Here is a 17675-nt window from a genome sequence, read left to right on the forward strand (position 1 = left end):
GTGTGATGGTTGACTGCACTTTGTGTTCTTGGATGTCGCCCTCTGTAAGATACACATGTGATCAACATAAATTTTGTGAACTGTAAAAATACAACGATAACAAAAAAATCAGAGACAGAAATATTTAATATAAATAGCCTAAAGTTTTTATCTGGATATGGTTAGTTTAAGTAATGATAGCAGTAGACAAGGAGTAAGTATTATTCTACAAGACAGTAGGCTAGGCCTAATATATTATTTTTTCAGTAGTAAGCCTAGGCCTAGCTAGGCCTAGCTAGTAGTAGTGTAGTAGGCTAGGCCCACAATAGTAATATTAATATTATTATTATAGGCCTAGCCCCTAGGCCTAGTATTTATTTGTAATGCCTAACTTAACTAAACTAGTATAGCTGGGATATGCCTAGCTAGGCCTACTTACTACTCTAGTACTACTAGCCAGTGTCAAAGTGTCAGCAGCATCGCATGATGGTGACTCGCAGCAGGATAGGAGGAGGTTAGCCTAACTATTGCCTATATACTATAGTAATATACATATGCCTACTTAATTAACCTGTTAGTGTTAGTGTTAGTAGCAGTGAGTGTAGGGCTACCCTACTTGGAACCTTTCTATTAGGCTAGTAAGTGAAATTTAATAAATAATGACAATGTCTTGTTTTCAAGTTTGGGAAGGTTAACCGCCTATCTATGCAAACAAATTACATAAATATATATTGTATTTTTTAGGGCTTCTTTTTTGACCAACAAAATGACCAGCTGAACCAATCACAAGATGACGATGACCTTTTACCTCACAACTGGTCAAGTGAAGAGGAACCAAAGTTTAGAAAACTCAGCACTCTGCCTGTATCCTACATTCAAGTGTTTCTATTGGTTAAGTAACATTTGGCATGTTCCTGTTGAGTATGCACTTGTCAATTGTATGATGGTGGTGCGTCATTTCCAAATAATTATTGACGCAGAGGTTCGTAAAAAACCTAGTTGGTACGTCACATCAATGGACAAGCCATGGACAAAGTTGTTAAAACTCATAATTTACTTTAATTTACTCAAATAATGTTTATTTTTCTTGTTTATCTGTTTTGCTATATTCATGTTGTGTCTTTATTTATAGATGTGTTTTGAGGTGTCATTGTTTCTGGTTCCATATGGACTACTAAACGTGGATCAGGATAAAAAGAGCTTTTCAATCTTAGTGTACACTCATCTCTTACTCTGGCTCATTGTTGGTGTAATTACTTATTACTCACAGCATCAGCATGAGAGTATCAAGAAAAATGGTTATGTTGAGTTTTGTTTAGGAATCAAAACATTGCATGGGATACCATTCCACACCATATCAGTTGGTAAGTATACACTTATCTGCTTATGTAACACAAAATAAAAAAACATAGATATATTGCTATGCTTCAGTTATTTTTTATAGATAATCCTGTATCATTTCTGTTTTCTTGTTGTACAATTTGTAAATTGGCGAAATAAATTGTATATAATTTATACAGTCAACTCTCCCAATTACGAACTCTCTGAAAAACAGAAACTCTACCAATACCAGACTTTTCTTGTCCAAATTCATCCATTAAAAACACATTCTGAATACCATACTTTCCGGAAAACCAGACATAGTTAGCCAGCCCAAAGTTGTCCAGTATTGGGAGAATTGACTGTATTAAGAACCATTATAAAAAAATTAATTTTTATCAACAAATCTAGATTGCTTTTTAAAAATATAATATTATTTGAATATATTCGAATAATGACAATCCTAATGTTTTTATGTTATGTTCTGCACTGATTACCAGGTAATGCATTGTCTCTGCTGCTTGCCATGTTAGCAACTGACTTAAAGTTGTATGAAAAGAAAGAAGTTCTTGAACCGGTCATGTTCTTGGAAATGATTCTCACTTTAGAGTGGCTAATTGCTCTTTGTTGCACCATTAAGTATATCAGTAAGTATTTATTTAGTAGCTAGCTCCACAAAGTTGATTGTGGGTTACAAATAGTTGAGGGTGGGTGACAAATAATTGAGAGTGAGTGACAAATAATTGAGGGTAGGTGACAAATAGTTGAAGGTGGAGGATTAATGCAATGTAATACAATACTGTATGCAAATACAGCATAATCAAGTAGCACTGAATTCGTAATTCTTTTCGAAAAAAAACCCCAAAATTAGCAAAACTTACATGTCTGAGAGTTTTGCTGTCAAAAAAAATTGTTTTTTTCTTCTGAAGAAGCTGTTTTAGCAGGACAGTGAAACTTTCCAGAAGTAATTTTTTTTTTTTGGAAAAAAATACAAATTCATGAATATCCAAAACCAGATGAACATTTTTAATCATCAAGTTGTACTGACAATGATGTGTTTTTAGGTATGGTGAAGACATTTAATAAAGCAAAAGCTGCACCAGATGTAGAACAGGAAGACATCATGACATTACTAACGCAAGGTCACATGATTAGACATGAAGTGGGATACAGGTAATAAAATAGTTAAAAACTGATAAAATGTAAAAATAGCTTTCTCAAATCATGGATTAATAGCATAAACCAACATATTTGATGTTATTCAGTAGAGAAACACAGCTGAGAGATATTTTCATTGTTGGTAGTAGAAACACAGCTTTATCCTGACTGATGTTTCATTGTTGGTAGTAGAAACACAGCTTTATCCTGACTGATGTTTTCATTGTTGGTCCTTGGTAGAAACACACCCATATTCTTGTGTTTCAATGGTTAAATGGTCTTTATTTATTAATTTTCTTTTTTATATTTAATATATACAATTATTTACATAGTCACATAATATTTTTAATTTAGTTTTGCAATAATTTATTTTACAGAGATGGAGATTACCATGACAACCTACTAGAAAAGCAAGGTGATATGATCAGGTACCTGAAGGAACACAACAAGTGTCTAAGTAAACGGATTATGAAAATCAAATCAACAACTCAAGCTGAGATGCTTAACAGTATGAGCAGGTAAAGCACCACTCTCTCAATGTTGCACCACTCTCTGTGTCTCTCTCAGTAACTGGACAACAACGGACAGTGTGTGTGATGGGTACGCTGACTTGACCGGTGTATCAAATAAAGGGCGCTTTCTAAAAGTATGAGCAGTTAAAGCAATGTTGCACCACTCTCTCAGTGTCTATCAGTAACTCGACAACAATGGACAGTGTGTGTGATGGTTACGCTGACTTGACCGGTGTATCAAATGAAGAGGGCGCTTTCTAAAAGTATTAATAAGGATGTAAATTTCGAATTTATTGGATTTCTTATTTATTATATTTAGATAAGTAACATTAAAACCTCATTTGACTTTAAATGATATATATTGCCAATTATTAATATCAGCAATTGAGATTTTTACGAATATATGGAGATTGTTTCCAGAAAGTAATTTTTAGGAAGGAAACCGAACAGAATATAATTGCAGCTGATATAAATGTTTAGTGACCAGGAATTATGACTGTTGTTGCTAAGCAACAATGGTCATAAGCCATCTTGTGAAGGTGGTATAGCGCTGTTAAAACAAAAAAGCAAATGTTTTGTTTTGAGTTAAAATAAATTCTTCCGGTTATCTAACTGTCTTTCTCGTACGCAATGTTGCAATGGTCATTAGAAAAGGGAACAATCTTCTGCAGGCCACAGTAGTGTTGTCAAAAGCCTGTGAAAAAGTGGTCAGGTTGAAAGCTTAGCAACTGTACTTGTGGCGAGGGCAGCAGTTAGTATCCAAGGAAGACAGACAATGCTTTTAATTTTTTTAAATTGATCAATCTTTATTTTGTTATTAAGATTCATAATGATCAACATTATTTAAAAACTGTAGACAGTATATTAAAATATTATATATTCAGTTATAAAACAGTACTGTCAATTTAGTTCAGAAATAAATATTTTAGCTATTAAAATACATTATTTACAGGCTTGTATTTAGTACTGGCCAAATAGGCAAGGAAACTATTAATATTTTACAAAATACTGTTTTGAAAAATTGGAAAACAAACATTTAGAATGCATAAAGTTCAATAAAATGTGAAAAATAAACACAAAATTCATTGTTAAAAACATCTAATAGTTCTCTCGCAATAGTTAAAAAATAAAATTCAATATTCAACATTTGTACAAAATTTATAAAACTTTGGCATACACATAAACTCAAGGTCTTATGCCCATGTATATGGATGTAAAAAAATGGCACTGGAATAAAGTTTTAAAGACAAAAAGTGACCATCTGAAAACTATCGTGTCCGATGTATTCCCAAACCAAAGTTATTATTCTGCACATAAGGAAGGAGAAAGAACGAAATTACAATCAAGCTACTGCGACTGTTCGTGTGTTGTAAAAATTACTCCAGTGGTATTGGTCCTGTACTGTATACTGGTCTTCTTCTAAGAATTGATTGCGGTGCTGGTCTTGGTGCAGGTTCTGTTGGTCTTGGTGCAGGTTTCGGTGTCTGCTGTGTACTTGGTACGAGGTGTTTACTGGTTGTTTACTGTATTTAGTGTATCGGTACATACTGCCTCCCGATGTTACCAAGCGTGATTGTTCATTTGATACCATATTATTATATGCATTATTTTCGTCGGGTGTAACAGTTTTTCTGAATGATGAAACCAAAAAAGTTGATCCCCTGTCACCAAACCTGAAAAATAAAATTATAATCTATTACATACAGTACAGTATAAAAAACAGTACCTTTTTTACTGAGTCTTAATACACCAAATTATATTTTAACAAAAACAATTGAATGCTTGTGGACCTACCTGCAAGAAACCTCTCCTGGGTCGACCCACAACACCATATCTCTAGGCAAGCAAAGCTGTGAGTATTCAAGTTTTGAGTGGTTTGCTACCCGTTTTAACAGCGGTTCTTGAGGTACAGTTGGGCTGATTCTCAAACACCTGTAGGCCTGGCCCCTTGATGGCGATTCCTCATACCAATGGTTGCGATATTTACCAGCTAAAGCCACAGTCAATTTATCTGAAAATGTATTTAATTGTTCTTTCGTAAGGGTGCCTTTCTTTTTTATCATACTCGTGACAAATACCACCGCTGTCGCTATTTCGTTCTTCATTGCTTAGCTTGGGCTTAACTGCATGTATAATTCGTTATTTTGTTTTAGACCAGACTTCTTCTCTCCTGCTTTATGGTCACTGAATGTTTAGAATTTGTTTTCCTGGTCTTTTCCGAGAACGTACGTGCAAGAACAATGAAATAACATTTATAAATACAGGTGACCACAGATCTTACAACTCAATAAGCATACGATAACAGATGACGTAATACCCACGCTACGGGATGCACCAATCATCATCGCGTATTTTGTTATGACGCAACGATTTCATGGACGTTTTCAGGAAGCTGCATGCCAAATAAGGGCATTGGTCTATTTTAAGAAATTACTGCATGGGGATTTTGAGCAGCTTGGTTACGTAATTGTAATGGGCGCCCTCATTTTTTCTTTTTGTTTATAACTCCAAATCTTTATGGTTCCGTAAATGGCACAGTTATGTTGGAAATAGACGTTTATCTTTTCACCACCTCCCTGGTCTAGCTTTCTGATCGTCTGCCAACCCAATAATCATTGGTTCAACAAGTCGACAATATTAGCACAATATTTCATGAGGAATCCTGGAGACCATTTTAAAAACGTTATTGTCGTCAAGAGTACGTCTTCATTTTCTTCTGCATACCCAAAAAAGCGTAAATTGCTTGACTAATAATTCAGGTAATAGCGCACATTATGTTGAAGTAAAACTGAACCTAAAAATAAAACTGTTTTATATAGTCTCAATAACTATCAAACTATTATTACAAGACACGGTAAAACAATAGATATTTTTAACTTATGGTATTGACTAAAACTTATTGAATAAATAAGTTTTAATTTTTTTAAAGATAATAAAGGACATCGATCGAGAACTAGCTAAATTTAAAAATATAATCTGGTAAAATAATCGCCGTGGCTAAAGATACGGTACCGTATTCTAACTTCTGTTTACTAAAGGTACGGTAAAATTGCATTACGTCATAACCAGCCAATGGGGTGCTGGTACATGTGTGACGTCATCGTATAAGACTTAGGATTTTTTTCATATCGCGAAAACAGTGATCAACCGCATTTTCTTTATGCTTCATTTATCGCCGTCGTGTGTGACAAAAACTAAATGTAGCCTACGTCTGTTATTATTATTATTATTGAAAAGCCAAAACATATCATATCATATAAATTGCTGTGTTGCTAAGGCAAATAAAATAGTGGGTCTCATCAAAAGGACTTTTTGTTACAATGATAAGGATATGTTTCTTAGTTTATACAAATCTTTAGTCCGCCCTATCTTGGAATTTAACTGTTGTGTCTGGGCACCTCATCAAATTGGACTGATTAAGAAAATCGAGTCGGTTCAACGAAGAGCTACCAAATCATTGTCAGAAATAAAACATTTGGCATATCCGTATAGATTGAAGTTTTTGGGTTTACCTACACTGGAGTACAGACGATTAAGAGCGGATATGATCCAAATCTTCAGAATTATAAATGGTCTTGACGCTATTGAATGCAGAAAGTTTTTTACATTTGTTGATTGTCATGGAACTAGAGGTCATGAATACAAGCTATATAAAAACAAGTTTAGGCTTAATTCCAGGAAGTTTTCCTTCAGTTGTAGAGTTGTGGACTCATGGAATAACTTGCCATCTAATGTTGTAAATGCTCCAAATTTAAATCTGTTCAAGTCACTCCTCAATGGTCATTGGAAGTCCCTTGACTGCAAGTTTACCTTTTCATATTTATAATCACTTTGGAACATTATGTGTACCCGGAGCCCGGAGTCATACGAAGACAAGAAGGGTCATATAAGCTATATTTAGCTTTCTAACCGACCCATAACATCAAGCAAGTATCAAGCAAGCAAGCAAGTATCATTATGAGTTTGTTTGTGTAGGGAAAGCGATGCCAGGCTGGGGCCAGCCGCGTGTGTGCGCTGATTTCTGTGACTCAGACCTGGGGCTACTGTCTAAAAATCATAGTATTTGAGGACCCCTTTATTGTCCGCATTTGCTTGTTGTTTATGGTCACCATTGTAAACAAAGTTTAATAAAAAATATAGGCATAAAGGCCATTTGGAATAAAAATAAAACCCTCATCAGCGTACACATCCATGCAGCCTGGCGCCGCCGACAGGAATTCTCTACATACAACACAACAGACGCGATATGAAAAAGAATAGTCCTTATACGATGACGTCACACACGTACCAGCACCCCATTGGCTGATTATGACGTAATGCAATTTTACCGTACCTTTAGTAAACAGAAGTTAGAATACGGTACCGTATCTTTAGCCACAGCGTAAAATAATATTAATATTCAATGCAGGATTGTTCCTTATTTATTTATTTGTTGACCCATTCACCTTTGGATTGGTGGCACTCACAACATGCGGTGCTTTCCAAAAACAAAACATAACAATTTGAAAAATAAACAAAAAGAAGGAAAGCATAATGAGAGAAAAAAAAAAGAAATAAACCGTCACACCAACACAGGACTAATTAGAGGTACACGTCCACTGCTGCGACATGCTCGCTCTATTCTGGTCATGTAAACTCAATGTTGAGGGCGGTTTCATAGTTACTGCGCCGACTTTTCTGGATTTTTTGATCAAAATAGTCCGTTTTGGATATAGAGAAATGCCACCTAAAAAGAAAGGAAAAGGGAAGAAAAAGGGCAAGAAAAAGAAGGATGGTAATGCCATTTAGTTGTTAATAATATAAGTTTGGATTATGTAACCCTATAAAAATATAGGTAGCCTAGTTATAGATAAAAGTAATACTGAACTAGGCTAGGCCTGGCTACTACTTACTAGGCTAGTCTACACTACAGTTAGTGTACTCTAGCTAGCACTAGAGTAGTACTACTATGCCTACTAGTACTAGCTAGGCAATAGTAGTCAGTAGTAGCAGTAGGCTACCTCCTACAGGTTTAGACTAGCTATGATTTACTACAGAATCGTTTTAGCATTAGATAGCCCAGTTTATAGCCTACCTTTGAGTATAAATTAAGTGTTAGGCAGGATCGAGACTAGAGAGGGGCCCAGCCAGCAGTGAGTTAAGCAACCAACCACCATCTTCCGACTCGCACAAATAAAATCATATTATAATTTATTAAATGTTAGGCCTAATTATTAATAATTTTTAATATGAATAACACAGTATTTGTTCTCATAATTTATTTATAGCCCTAACAAAAATTATGTTTAATTTTAGATGCTGAATTGTCCATTGAAGATAAGTACAAGAAAACATTACATGAAATAGAGGCGTTGAAGGATCACTTAGCAAACAGGAAGGATTTAACACGAAGGTCACAAGTACACAGCGAAGAATGGAAGAACCGAATGCAATCAGCAGAAGAGGCTCTGTTGCAACACAAGTCAGACCAGCGAGATGTCACAACAGGTATTGATTAGATTTTATGTTCCAAATATCAGAGTGTTGTACATATTTTATTCATTTCCCCCCCACTATGTTTGTGAGCTTATCTCTTCATTTTAAACTGTGCTGGCTTGATATTCATTCAATCTCTGGTCCATAGAAAGTAAAATTATGTATAATTAAAAAATATAATAAATTAAAAAAATATACCGCACTATAATTTAAAAGATAAGGAAAACTTGCATCAGTGCCTGCTTAGTACAGATACAGCATCATGACTGTATTTACATTACTGATAGTTACTTCCAAATAATACATGGAGCTGTTGATGTCTATAGACAGTGTATTTCTTGAAAAATGTACATAAATATATTTAAATTTCTGACATAAAATAGATATGACAAGACAGTACAAGACAATGCAGACAGAGATGGCAATGAGAATTCACCAGTTGGAAGCTGAACTTGGCAAGGTTAACGTTCAACTAGGTAAAGATTGAGTTGAAAGAAACTAAATTAGAGAAAGAGAAAATAACTGAAGAGAAAGATCAAAAAATATAAATGAAATCAAATTCAGTACAGTAGAGAAATTGAATTGAATTCCTAAAAAAAAGTAGTGGAGCTATTAACTTGATGTTGTCTTCCAATTTCAAGTCAAGAGTCCAATCCTTAACTAGTGTTAGCCTAGTGTCAGTGTTAAACTCATGACTCTTTCTACTCCACTCAGTCAAATGACATTTAACTTGTAAGCATGATAAATGATGGTTTACCCATCCTTTAATTGGTGAGTTTTTCGCTAAATCATATTTGTAAATTATTTTACATATAATTGTTAATGTTTCTTTCGCAGAGAGAACTCAGATTGAGTTGAAAGAAACTAAATTAGAAAAAGAGAAAATAACTGAAGAGAAAGATCAAAAGATATCGGAACTTGAGACTAAAATTGAAGGCATGGAGTTGGCATATGAGGGCGTGCTTCATGTAAGTTTTAGCAAATTGTAATTATTAGATGGCTGATATTTTCTAACTACAGTATTACTCTTTGTACCATTGATAAATTCTCTTTATTTATTTTATGTTACCTTATTTATAGAGGTTGACCCTAATCAATATGCCCTCATGATGAGTTATAATAAGTGTCCGTGTGTGACAGTGGCTGTGTGTATACTAGTACATCAGGTTCATAACTGGGTATTGTCTATAAAGTAACTAGAATGAGCAATTATGTTCAAGTTGATTGAGTTAAGACTACTTTTTGTCTGTGTGTTTTAGGATGCTCTTGACAGCATGGTGGCCAAGTTGGATGTTGCTAAAAGCCGATGGAAGAACGAAGCAACACTTATACATGCAGAAAATAAGAGAAGACTTATTGAGTTTGGTCTCAATCCTCTTGACATCTAGTACAGTACTTAATAATGGGTCTACTGCAAATTGGTGGTTGTTACATTTTTGTTTTCCAATCATCTAAACATGAATTTGGAACCTTTTGGACTTCAATAAAAGTGGTATTGGGAGAGTTTCCGGTTTTAACAGAGTCAGGAATTAGGAGTTGTACCTAGTTTTCCATTTCTATACTATCTTGGTTGCTTTTTGATAACTAATATATTTATGTAAATGACAATATTTATGTAAATGACAATATTTATAAATAAAAATAATTTTTTTAATGAAATTTATATAAATATGCATAGACAAATAATACATTTAGCTTTATGAGAAACCAAATTTGTAAATATTTGAGAAATATTATTATTATTATTATTATTTATTGCCAAAAACCAGTTACAAACAAACAAAACACAGAAACTAAGGGAGTAGGCAGGAACCTAAAAGTGAACCTAATCACTATAACAAGAGTTCAGGTTCCGTACTCCCAAAGTAACAACAATGATATAAAATAAACTATATAAAAATATAATAATAAAAATATAAGTGCAAACATATTGATTATATGTTGAAATCAATCGTGTGCCACATATACTGTTCATGTAAAAAATCTCTCACACACACTCGGTACTAAGTGACTATTTTCTTATCAAAGCAAGCAAATAAAATGTAAAATAAAGTGCAGATAGAATGTGTATTGTCATAATATTAACATGTTTTGTTGTGTTAATTTACAGATGTTGATTTAAAAAAAAAACTATAAAAATAATCATAATCATAAATAGACATTTTAATACCCAAATGCATCGTTTAAAAAATACAATATTTACAAAGTGTGCTATACAGTTGTGTTCATTATTTTGATACAATGAATTTACAAACAAGGTTTGCATAATATAACAAATTCAAGACTTTTCTAGTCCACGAATACGAAAAATACATTTTGATAAACTTAACGTAAAATTGTATTGCTTTGTGCTATTTACAGCAGTTTAAAATATAAATCATCAAATATTAAATACAAAAAATACAATCCTGTCTTGAGGACAAATAGCCACCTTTCCGTGGCTTAATACAAAACGTGTTCGTGTATAAGGCACAGTGTTCGGTGCAATAGCCACCTTTCCGTGGCTTAATACAAAACGTGTTCGTGTTTAAGGCACAGTGTTCGGTGCAATAGCCACCTTTCCGTGGCTTAATACAAAACGTGTTCGTGTTTAAGGCACTGTGTTCGGTGCAATAGCCACCTTTCCGTGACTTAATACAAAACGTGTTCGTGTTTAAGGCACAGTGTTCGGTGCAATAGCCACCTTTCCGTGGCTTAATACAAAACGTGTTCGTGTATAAGGCACAGTGTTCGGTGCAATAGCCACCTTTCCGTGGCTTAATACAAAACGTGTTCGTGTTTAAGGCACAGTGTTCGGTGCAATAGCCACCTTTCCGTGGCTTAATACAAAACGTGTTCGTGTTTAAGGCACAGTGTTCGGTGCAAAAGACAGTGTTGTAATGGTGTACAATAAGTAGATACCATATAAGAAATAACAATTCAAAAATCTGGTACTACTGTATATGTACTTATAAGGCACTTTTTTGTACTAGTTTTTAACACGGTATCTTTACTGATACATCCAACATCCTCATTTATATTTTTTTTTACGTTCTCACAACTAAATCTATTGGCTTCCATTTTAATAAAGTTTGTCCATTCATGTTAAGCTTAGTTCCCACTATAGGACGCAACAAGGACGTAGACGCAAAGCAAACGTGTTGACCAATGACAAGCAATTGATAATCAAATCACTTAAGTTGCGTCTCTAGTGGGAACCAAGCTTTACTGATATCCTACGTTTATACAGCTTCGTACGTCATCTAATATTACCGCGCGGAGGGCTCTAAAAGTACCTCCACATATCTATATTACGTCATTCCATGTTACCGGGAAGAGGTTCTAAAGTATGTTCACACATCTAACATTATTACGTCATTCCATGTTACAAAGACAAAGAGGCTCTAAAGTTATGTTCACACTTTGTTGTTTGAACCGGATTTATACCACTCACATTTCATGAATGCACCGGGTAAGTGTGGACATAGTTTAAAGGCAAACTAGATACATTTGAGGTAGTTTGTTTATCGTCCATTTGTATATAAAATAGTCTATACTGTTTGATCATGGCAAGCTATAAAGCTCTGTCTACACTATCAAACTTTATGTGACAAAAATGTGATGTGCCCATATATATGGACATGATAGCATACTATTTCCCCATATTTGGGCATATCACTACCATATTTTTGGCACATCACATTTTGTTGTCAAAATAATTTGATCATGGCAAGCTGTGACATTGTTCATTATTATTGCTGCTTTATAGTTTGATTCGATTCTTTTGTTTCGATTTTCTTTTGACTTCTGCTGTCATTATTGTTAGCCTTCCTTCGACCAGAAGGATGACCCATAAACCCCCAGTCGAATGTTCCGCTCAGTTGCGTTGGAGACGGGTACGCAATACTCCCGCGTTCAAATGTCCTGTTGAGAGGCGTCGCTGGCGGGTACGCTATACTTCCTCGATCCTCACCACTAAAAAACGACCAAATATCACTCACAGATCTTTCAGTAAACGCCTAAGAAAAGATGAAAGGAAGAGATAGATATGAGTAAATTATTAAGCAAATTTAACTTTTGCTGATACTAATCAAATAGATATTCCCTATGTAATAATCAAATAAGATATCAGCTATCGTATTTTAAGCACAAGCTTACCGTAGAACAAGGATAACTGGTAACCGAACTGTTATCTTCTGCTGGGCTGGGAGGCGAAGGTACCACCGGATCGGGAGGCTGATTACCAGTATCTAATGACACATCGTTCCACATAAATTTCTTATTTAATCCCCTATGACAAAAAATAGCATACCCATTATTTTTTTAAAAGTTCAGTTAGGGGCTAACGGCCCATTTACACTAGGACGATAACGATCGACGATAAATAAACATTTAACAAAAATAAACAAAAGAAGTTAGACAGGTTTTTGTTCTATATAACTATAGGATAACTCCCTTGTTGCACCTGAATGAATTTATTTGATTTGAAAAAAATAAAAATAAAAAAATAATTTAAATTGAATAAAAACAATACTTACTTCTCTTCTACGCTATCGCATGATACACCTAAATGAAAGAGGAAACAAACTCATTAAACTCCTCACATTTAAATAGATGCATTAATTGACTATTGTTTATAGTACTTCATTATTATGTACACTCTCACGCAGTGTCACATAATGGGAAATTGAAACCTACCATCAGTAACGCTAGAACCTTTACTTCTTCTTTTCTTTCTTGAAATGTAAAAAAGAAAAACCACCAAAGCGACCACAATGAAGAAAGCGAGCACTAACAGCACAGCAATAAGAGCTGTATTTGTACTATCATCTGAAATCGAAAAAACAAACATTGTTGAGAAAATAAAGTGGACAATAAAATGGAAAATTATAAGTATGTACCACCTCACCATAAATGATTCAATCTCAAGAGAAATGATATTTATTTATAAACAATAAATAAATAAATCACTGCAACGCCCCGAGGACGTAATAAGCGCGACGGAAAATATTTGACCAATCACAACATCTGTGGATTGTGATTGGTCAACCCAACTTGCGTTGCGCGTACGCTGCGTTGCGCGTACACCCATTGCGTTGCGTAAAAGTGAGAACCAAACTTAACTTCACGTACCGTTCACTACTAATTCAACATTAGATGTACTTGATTTTGGGACTAATTCCCTAATTGTCACATTACACGTGTAAATTCCAGCATCCTCTAAATTTACATCTTTTATCTGTAAATTATTACTAGCCCCGTGACGTTTAAAACGATCCTTATATGGCTCAAAAACTGACGAATACGCATAGTTTATTTCAAGAATTAGATCGCTTCCTTTCGAATTTACTTTTGACCAATAGATAAAGACATCTTGTGGCGTTGTCGTTGATTCATATGAGCACTCCAGGGAGACCGTTTCTCGAACGGTCGCTGTCGTAAAAGTCGGAGTCGTTACGGAGATCGACTGGGGAGCAACTGTCGAAGAGAAAAAAACATAATAATTATTAACATACAATATAAACACTTCAGGTAAAATCATCAACTATCCTAAATAGATTTCCCAAGATAGTGAATGAATTAGTTGACACGGTCTATAAAGAACCCACAGCAAAGATTCCGGGTAGTGCCTAAAAGTCAAGAACCTTGCGTCAACGTTTAACCTTTAGTTGGCGTAATAACAAATAGGCCACGAACCTCCGGGAAAAGTGTCATCAAAGTATCACGACGACGGTACCGTTAATGATTTATTATTTATAAAATTACCTACAATATTTACTTTGTTGCAGCGTATGTATTTTTATGTATTACGTCAAATGTTTTCTTATGACGAGCATTGATATTAGTAAACTCTTAAAAGCGCGAATCACATGACACCCACACATTATTGGTAATCGCTTTTGCATCAAAACATTTTTTTGTAAATGTTTTATGAATGTATGATTAGGCTATAGCTATAAATCATGTATTGCACGTATCCAGCAGTTAACAACAGTCAGACGATTAACAGAATGAATAACAATGATGAATGTAGTCAAGCCATCACCACAACAGCCTTGGAATAACAATGAAGTCATGAATCAATGACGATGCACAAAGTCGACTTACAGAACTCAAAATAAATTATCCTTCCGAAAACCAACAAGTATTCTACCAATAATAAATAAAAGAACATTCTATTGTTTATTTAAATAAAAGTTCCTTAATTTGTGAACATTGACCTTTGATTCGATTAGTTCAACTTATCGACATACTCAGCATAAAAAATAAATATACTTTCTTGTAACTTAAATTCAGGTCTCTTTAATTGAAAAACAGTAATCATAACAATTATTAGGCAATATTATATTAATATATTAATTATTATTCATAATATTTGCTGTTAATTTATTAACACGTGATACGTTTATGTTACTTTGACGGCGCTCTTCTGCAGACGATCTTTGGGTTACTTCCGACCAATCAGAATGGTGCTTACAACCGTACGACGGCGCGCACTTAGACACTACACGGCATGGCTGCTGGATTTCTTACTTAGAGTTTTTGGACCATTTTAACTTCTAAAATGAATAGTAAATAGTAATTAATTTAATTATATAATATTAGTGACGAGTGTTACTCAACTTTGTGATCAGTGAGGTCTTATTTTAAGACGGTAAGATAATGCTTTTATCTTATTTTTAAGCTAGGAAGGCTAGGCCTACCATACTCAAATTCAAAAAGAATTCGACATTACTAGTATGGCGCGCGGCAGGCTGGGTAGCCACTCTATTGACCGTGCATGCCTACACGTTTTCAGCTGTCATCACTTGGATCCGCTAACGTTTAGTTGTCGATTTTTACCTTTATATTATCTATCAATCAGTACATCAATGTGACTTAGTATGTCCTAATAATGTTATAGGCCTATAGTATACAATAATAATAAACTATAATGTGTATATACCATAATAGAAGATTTCATACAATATTGTTGTTTCTAGGGAAGTCGTCGTGTTATGTAACTAATAAACGCACACAGACACAGGCCATCGTATAGTGTAAAAGGTTTTGACAGAGCACTTTCAGAAATAAATAGCATTGATTTTAAGTCGGACAATTAACTCTAACTATAGCCAAGGTTACTTTTGTCAATGATGAATATGTATTATTTTAATGTGTTGGGGTAGTATTTCGACTTCCTGGTACATATGAGCTATATTTAAGTTACGGTTCAACCAACAATGTTGTTTTTGCCAATAATGTGTAACGGTTCTTGGAACATATTATTATTGGGGATAAATGTTCCATTTTCAGTGTGACGTCAATTATTAGAGTATACCCCCTGCAGTGATTTAATGAGCAACAAACCTAAATTGTATATTATTTGTAAGGTAAAATATATAAACTTGAATGTACAACAATCACATAATTTTCAACTAAAGAGGAATTTGTGTATTATTGTTTAAGGTGAAATATAAATAGAGGCATGGGGCGTTCATTGTGCTATGGTTTAGTGTCTGGCTGGTGGTGGTACAACAATGAAAAAACAAAGAAGGATGTATCGCCGATTTTTCATGACTAGGCCGCGCCCCCTGCGCTCTCTCTCTGGTTTGCATTGCGCGCCCTGGTGCAACACGCGCGCGCGTAAAGTGTAAAAAGAAATACACAATGTGAACGCGGCCTTGAATATGAAATTCATTCATATTTCCACACAGAAAAGTACAAAAACTCATTTGTTGCCATTATATTATTAAGTTTTGAAAATATGTAAATCGGATAACGATCTATGATTGTGTATATTTTTTATGCCGTAATTCAACCATAGCATTTAATTCGACAACAAACGAATCGTGTGAAAAACAAATTATTGTCTGGTGAGTCGGTACATCAAACTCTGATGACACAGTCTTCCCAAGGAGGTTTGATATCAAATTTAATTATTTACAAATTACTGTATTAAAAAATAAATACAATTATCCGCCATTGTGACGATCATTAATGTGAAAGGAATGACCGAGAATAGGCACATGTCCGAAAGTGATAAACTTGGAATAAAATTTAGTAAAAATGTGATGATATTGGTCAATTGTCCTAAGACACCACCGACCATATGTCTGTATTTCATTAATAAGCCTCTTCTTCTCCTTGTTAATGGTGACCTGGTCTACATTTACGTCCGTGACTGTTCATTGAACCCGCCCACAGCAGGGAGGAGTTCCACAGCCAATATATATCAATGGCAAATGTGAACACTGGGAATGAATGTACAATTATTAAACAGTGTTATAATATTTTAATAATAATAATATATAGCAGCACGTCTTAAATACAAATTCAAAGCAAGTTTGTATAATATCATCATTTGAACAGTTCAGCGAATAACGTGATGTTTTTATAGGCCTATTATATATACAGTGATGAATCATTATAGAAATTGGTATTACCGTATTGAAAACACAGTGACCCGAACAATCTGATCTTTTTTAGGCCTACTTTAATATAGACCTTACTGTAAAATACTAATTATTGAATAGTACGTAGGACCTCTTACCTGATATTGGTTGAATGATATACAATACAATATGAATAGATAGTGGTAGAACTCCACTGTATGTCTTCATATTGATCCGTGCCTTTATGTGGTAACGAGACATTTAAGCATTTACTTAGGTAGAGCCGGAAGCTGACTGGTATAAACGAATATTACAACAATCATGGCGCTGCTGGTGTAATTAATCCAAGTCTTAAGCTTTCATTTTGTACAGATTGCTTTCTTCTTCTTGTGATGCATTCCAAGCGCGATCACAATTGTACACTAACCGATGTTTGTGGTGGTGGTTTTACCTTCCTATACGCTACTACAAATTAATCTTCTCAAACGTTCCGCACGACTGAACTCAGACAATCGCGATTAGACTTCAGGTAGGGCTTAACTATACCTTGAGGGATCATCAATTTTGCAAAAAAATATCTATAAATTGAATATTTATGGTGTGTTTAAATGGTTATAATAGTTATTATCAATAAAAGAACCAACACAAAGCGTACCTTTATAGACGTTTTATACGTTTTATATGTTAGGTACGTAACAATTATGATATCGATCCAGGATCTACGCCAAACCGTTTTGAAAAATTATGTAGTTGAATATAAATGTATTCCGTGGTTATTTAACATTATTTTATTATTATTATTATTAAACAAATTTACGCACTGATCATTTTGGTTTTATCAAGGTTAATAGGACATTTATGATGTAATGATGAATTA

The 17675-nt window shown here is 34.3% G+C and overlaps 4 protein-coding genes across 5 annotated transcripts; 2 read left to right on the forward strand and 2 right to left on the reverse strand.

Moving 5' to 3' along the window:
• Positions 1-29: 29 nt before the first annotated feature.
• Positions 30-4237, forward strand: LOC140056823 (transmembrane protein 192-like). 2 transcript variants are annotated; one of them, XM_072102316.1, is made up of 6 exons: positions 30-193; positions 724-870; positions 1112-1343; positions 1833-1946; positions 2364-2472; positions 2835-4237. In XM_072102316.1, the coding sequence occupies exons 1-6, from the start codon at positions 158-160 to the stop codon at positions 2977-2979; spliced, it is 783 nt and encodes a 260-aa protein (XP_071958417.1). In that variant the 5' UTR covers positions 30-157; the 3' UTR covers positions 2980-4237. The 2 variants fall into 2 exon arrangements, with proteins under 2 accessions (XP_071958417.1, XP_071958416.1); XM_072102315.1 differs by having other exon boundaries at positions 35-193; positions 1800-1946.
• Positions 4189-5237, reverse strand: LOC140056824 (protein BTG2-like). Its single transcript, XM_072102317.1, has 2 exons — positions 4764-5237; positions 4189-4642 (listed from the first exon to the last, which is right to left on the reverse strand). The coding sequence occupies exons 1-2, from the start codon at positions 5072-5074 to the stop codon at positions 4312-4314; spliced, it is 642 nt and encodes a 213-aa protein (XP_071958418.1). The 5' UTR covers positions 5075-5237; the 3' UTR covers positions 4189-4311.
• A 2319-nt stretch (positions 5238-7556) lies between these two features.
• On the forward strand, positions 7557-10525 carry LOC140056662 (dynein regulatory complex protein 12-like). Its single transcript, XM_072102113.1, has 5 exons — positions 7557-7743; positions 8265-8456; positions 8828-8920; positions 9282-9412; positions 9704-10525. Exons 1-5 carry the CDS (start codon positions 7578-7580, stop codon positions 9830-9832), a joined length of 711 nt encoding a protein of 236 aa, XP_071958214.1. The 5' UTR covers positions 7557-7577; the 3' UTR covers positions 9833-10525.
• Positions 10526-10595: 70 nt separating this feature from the next.
• Positions 10596-17259, reverse strand: LOC140056661 (uncharacterized). Its single transcript, XM_072102112.1, has 6 exons — positions 16957-17259; positions 13557-13901; positions 13122-13253; positions 12962-12989; positions 12582-12714; positions 10596-12442 (listed from the first exon to the last, which is right to left on the reverse strand). The coding sequence occupies exons 1-6, from the start codon at positions 17057-17059 to the stop codon at positions 12176-12178; spliced, it is 1008 nt and encodes a 335-aa protein (XP_071958213.1). The 5' UTR covers positions 17060-17259; the 3' UTR covers positions 10596-12175.
• Between the last annotated feature and the right edge of the window lie 416 nt (positions 17260-17675).

Source organism: Antedon mediterranea, chromosome 8 (genome assembly GCF_964355755.1).
Source record: "Antedon mediterranea chromosome 8, ecAntMedi1.1, whole genome shotgun sequence".
Classification (NCBI taxonomy): Eukaryota; Metazoa; Echinodermata; class Crinoidea; order Comatulida; family Antedonidae; genus Antedon; species Antedon mediterranea.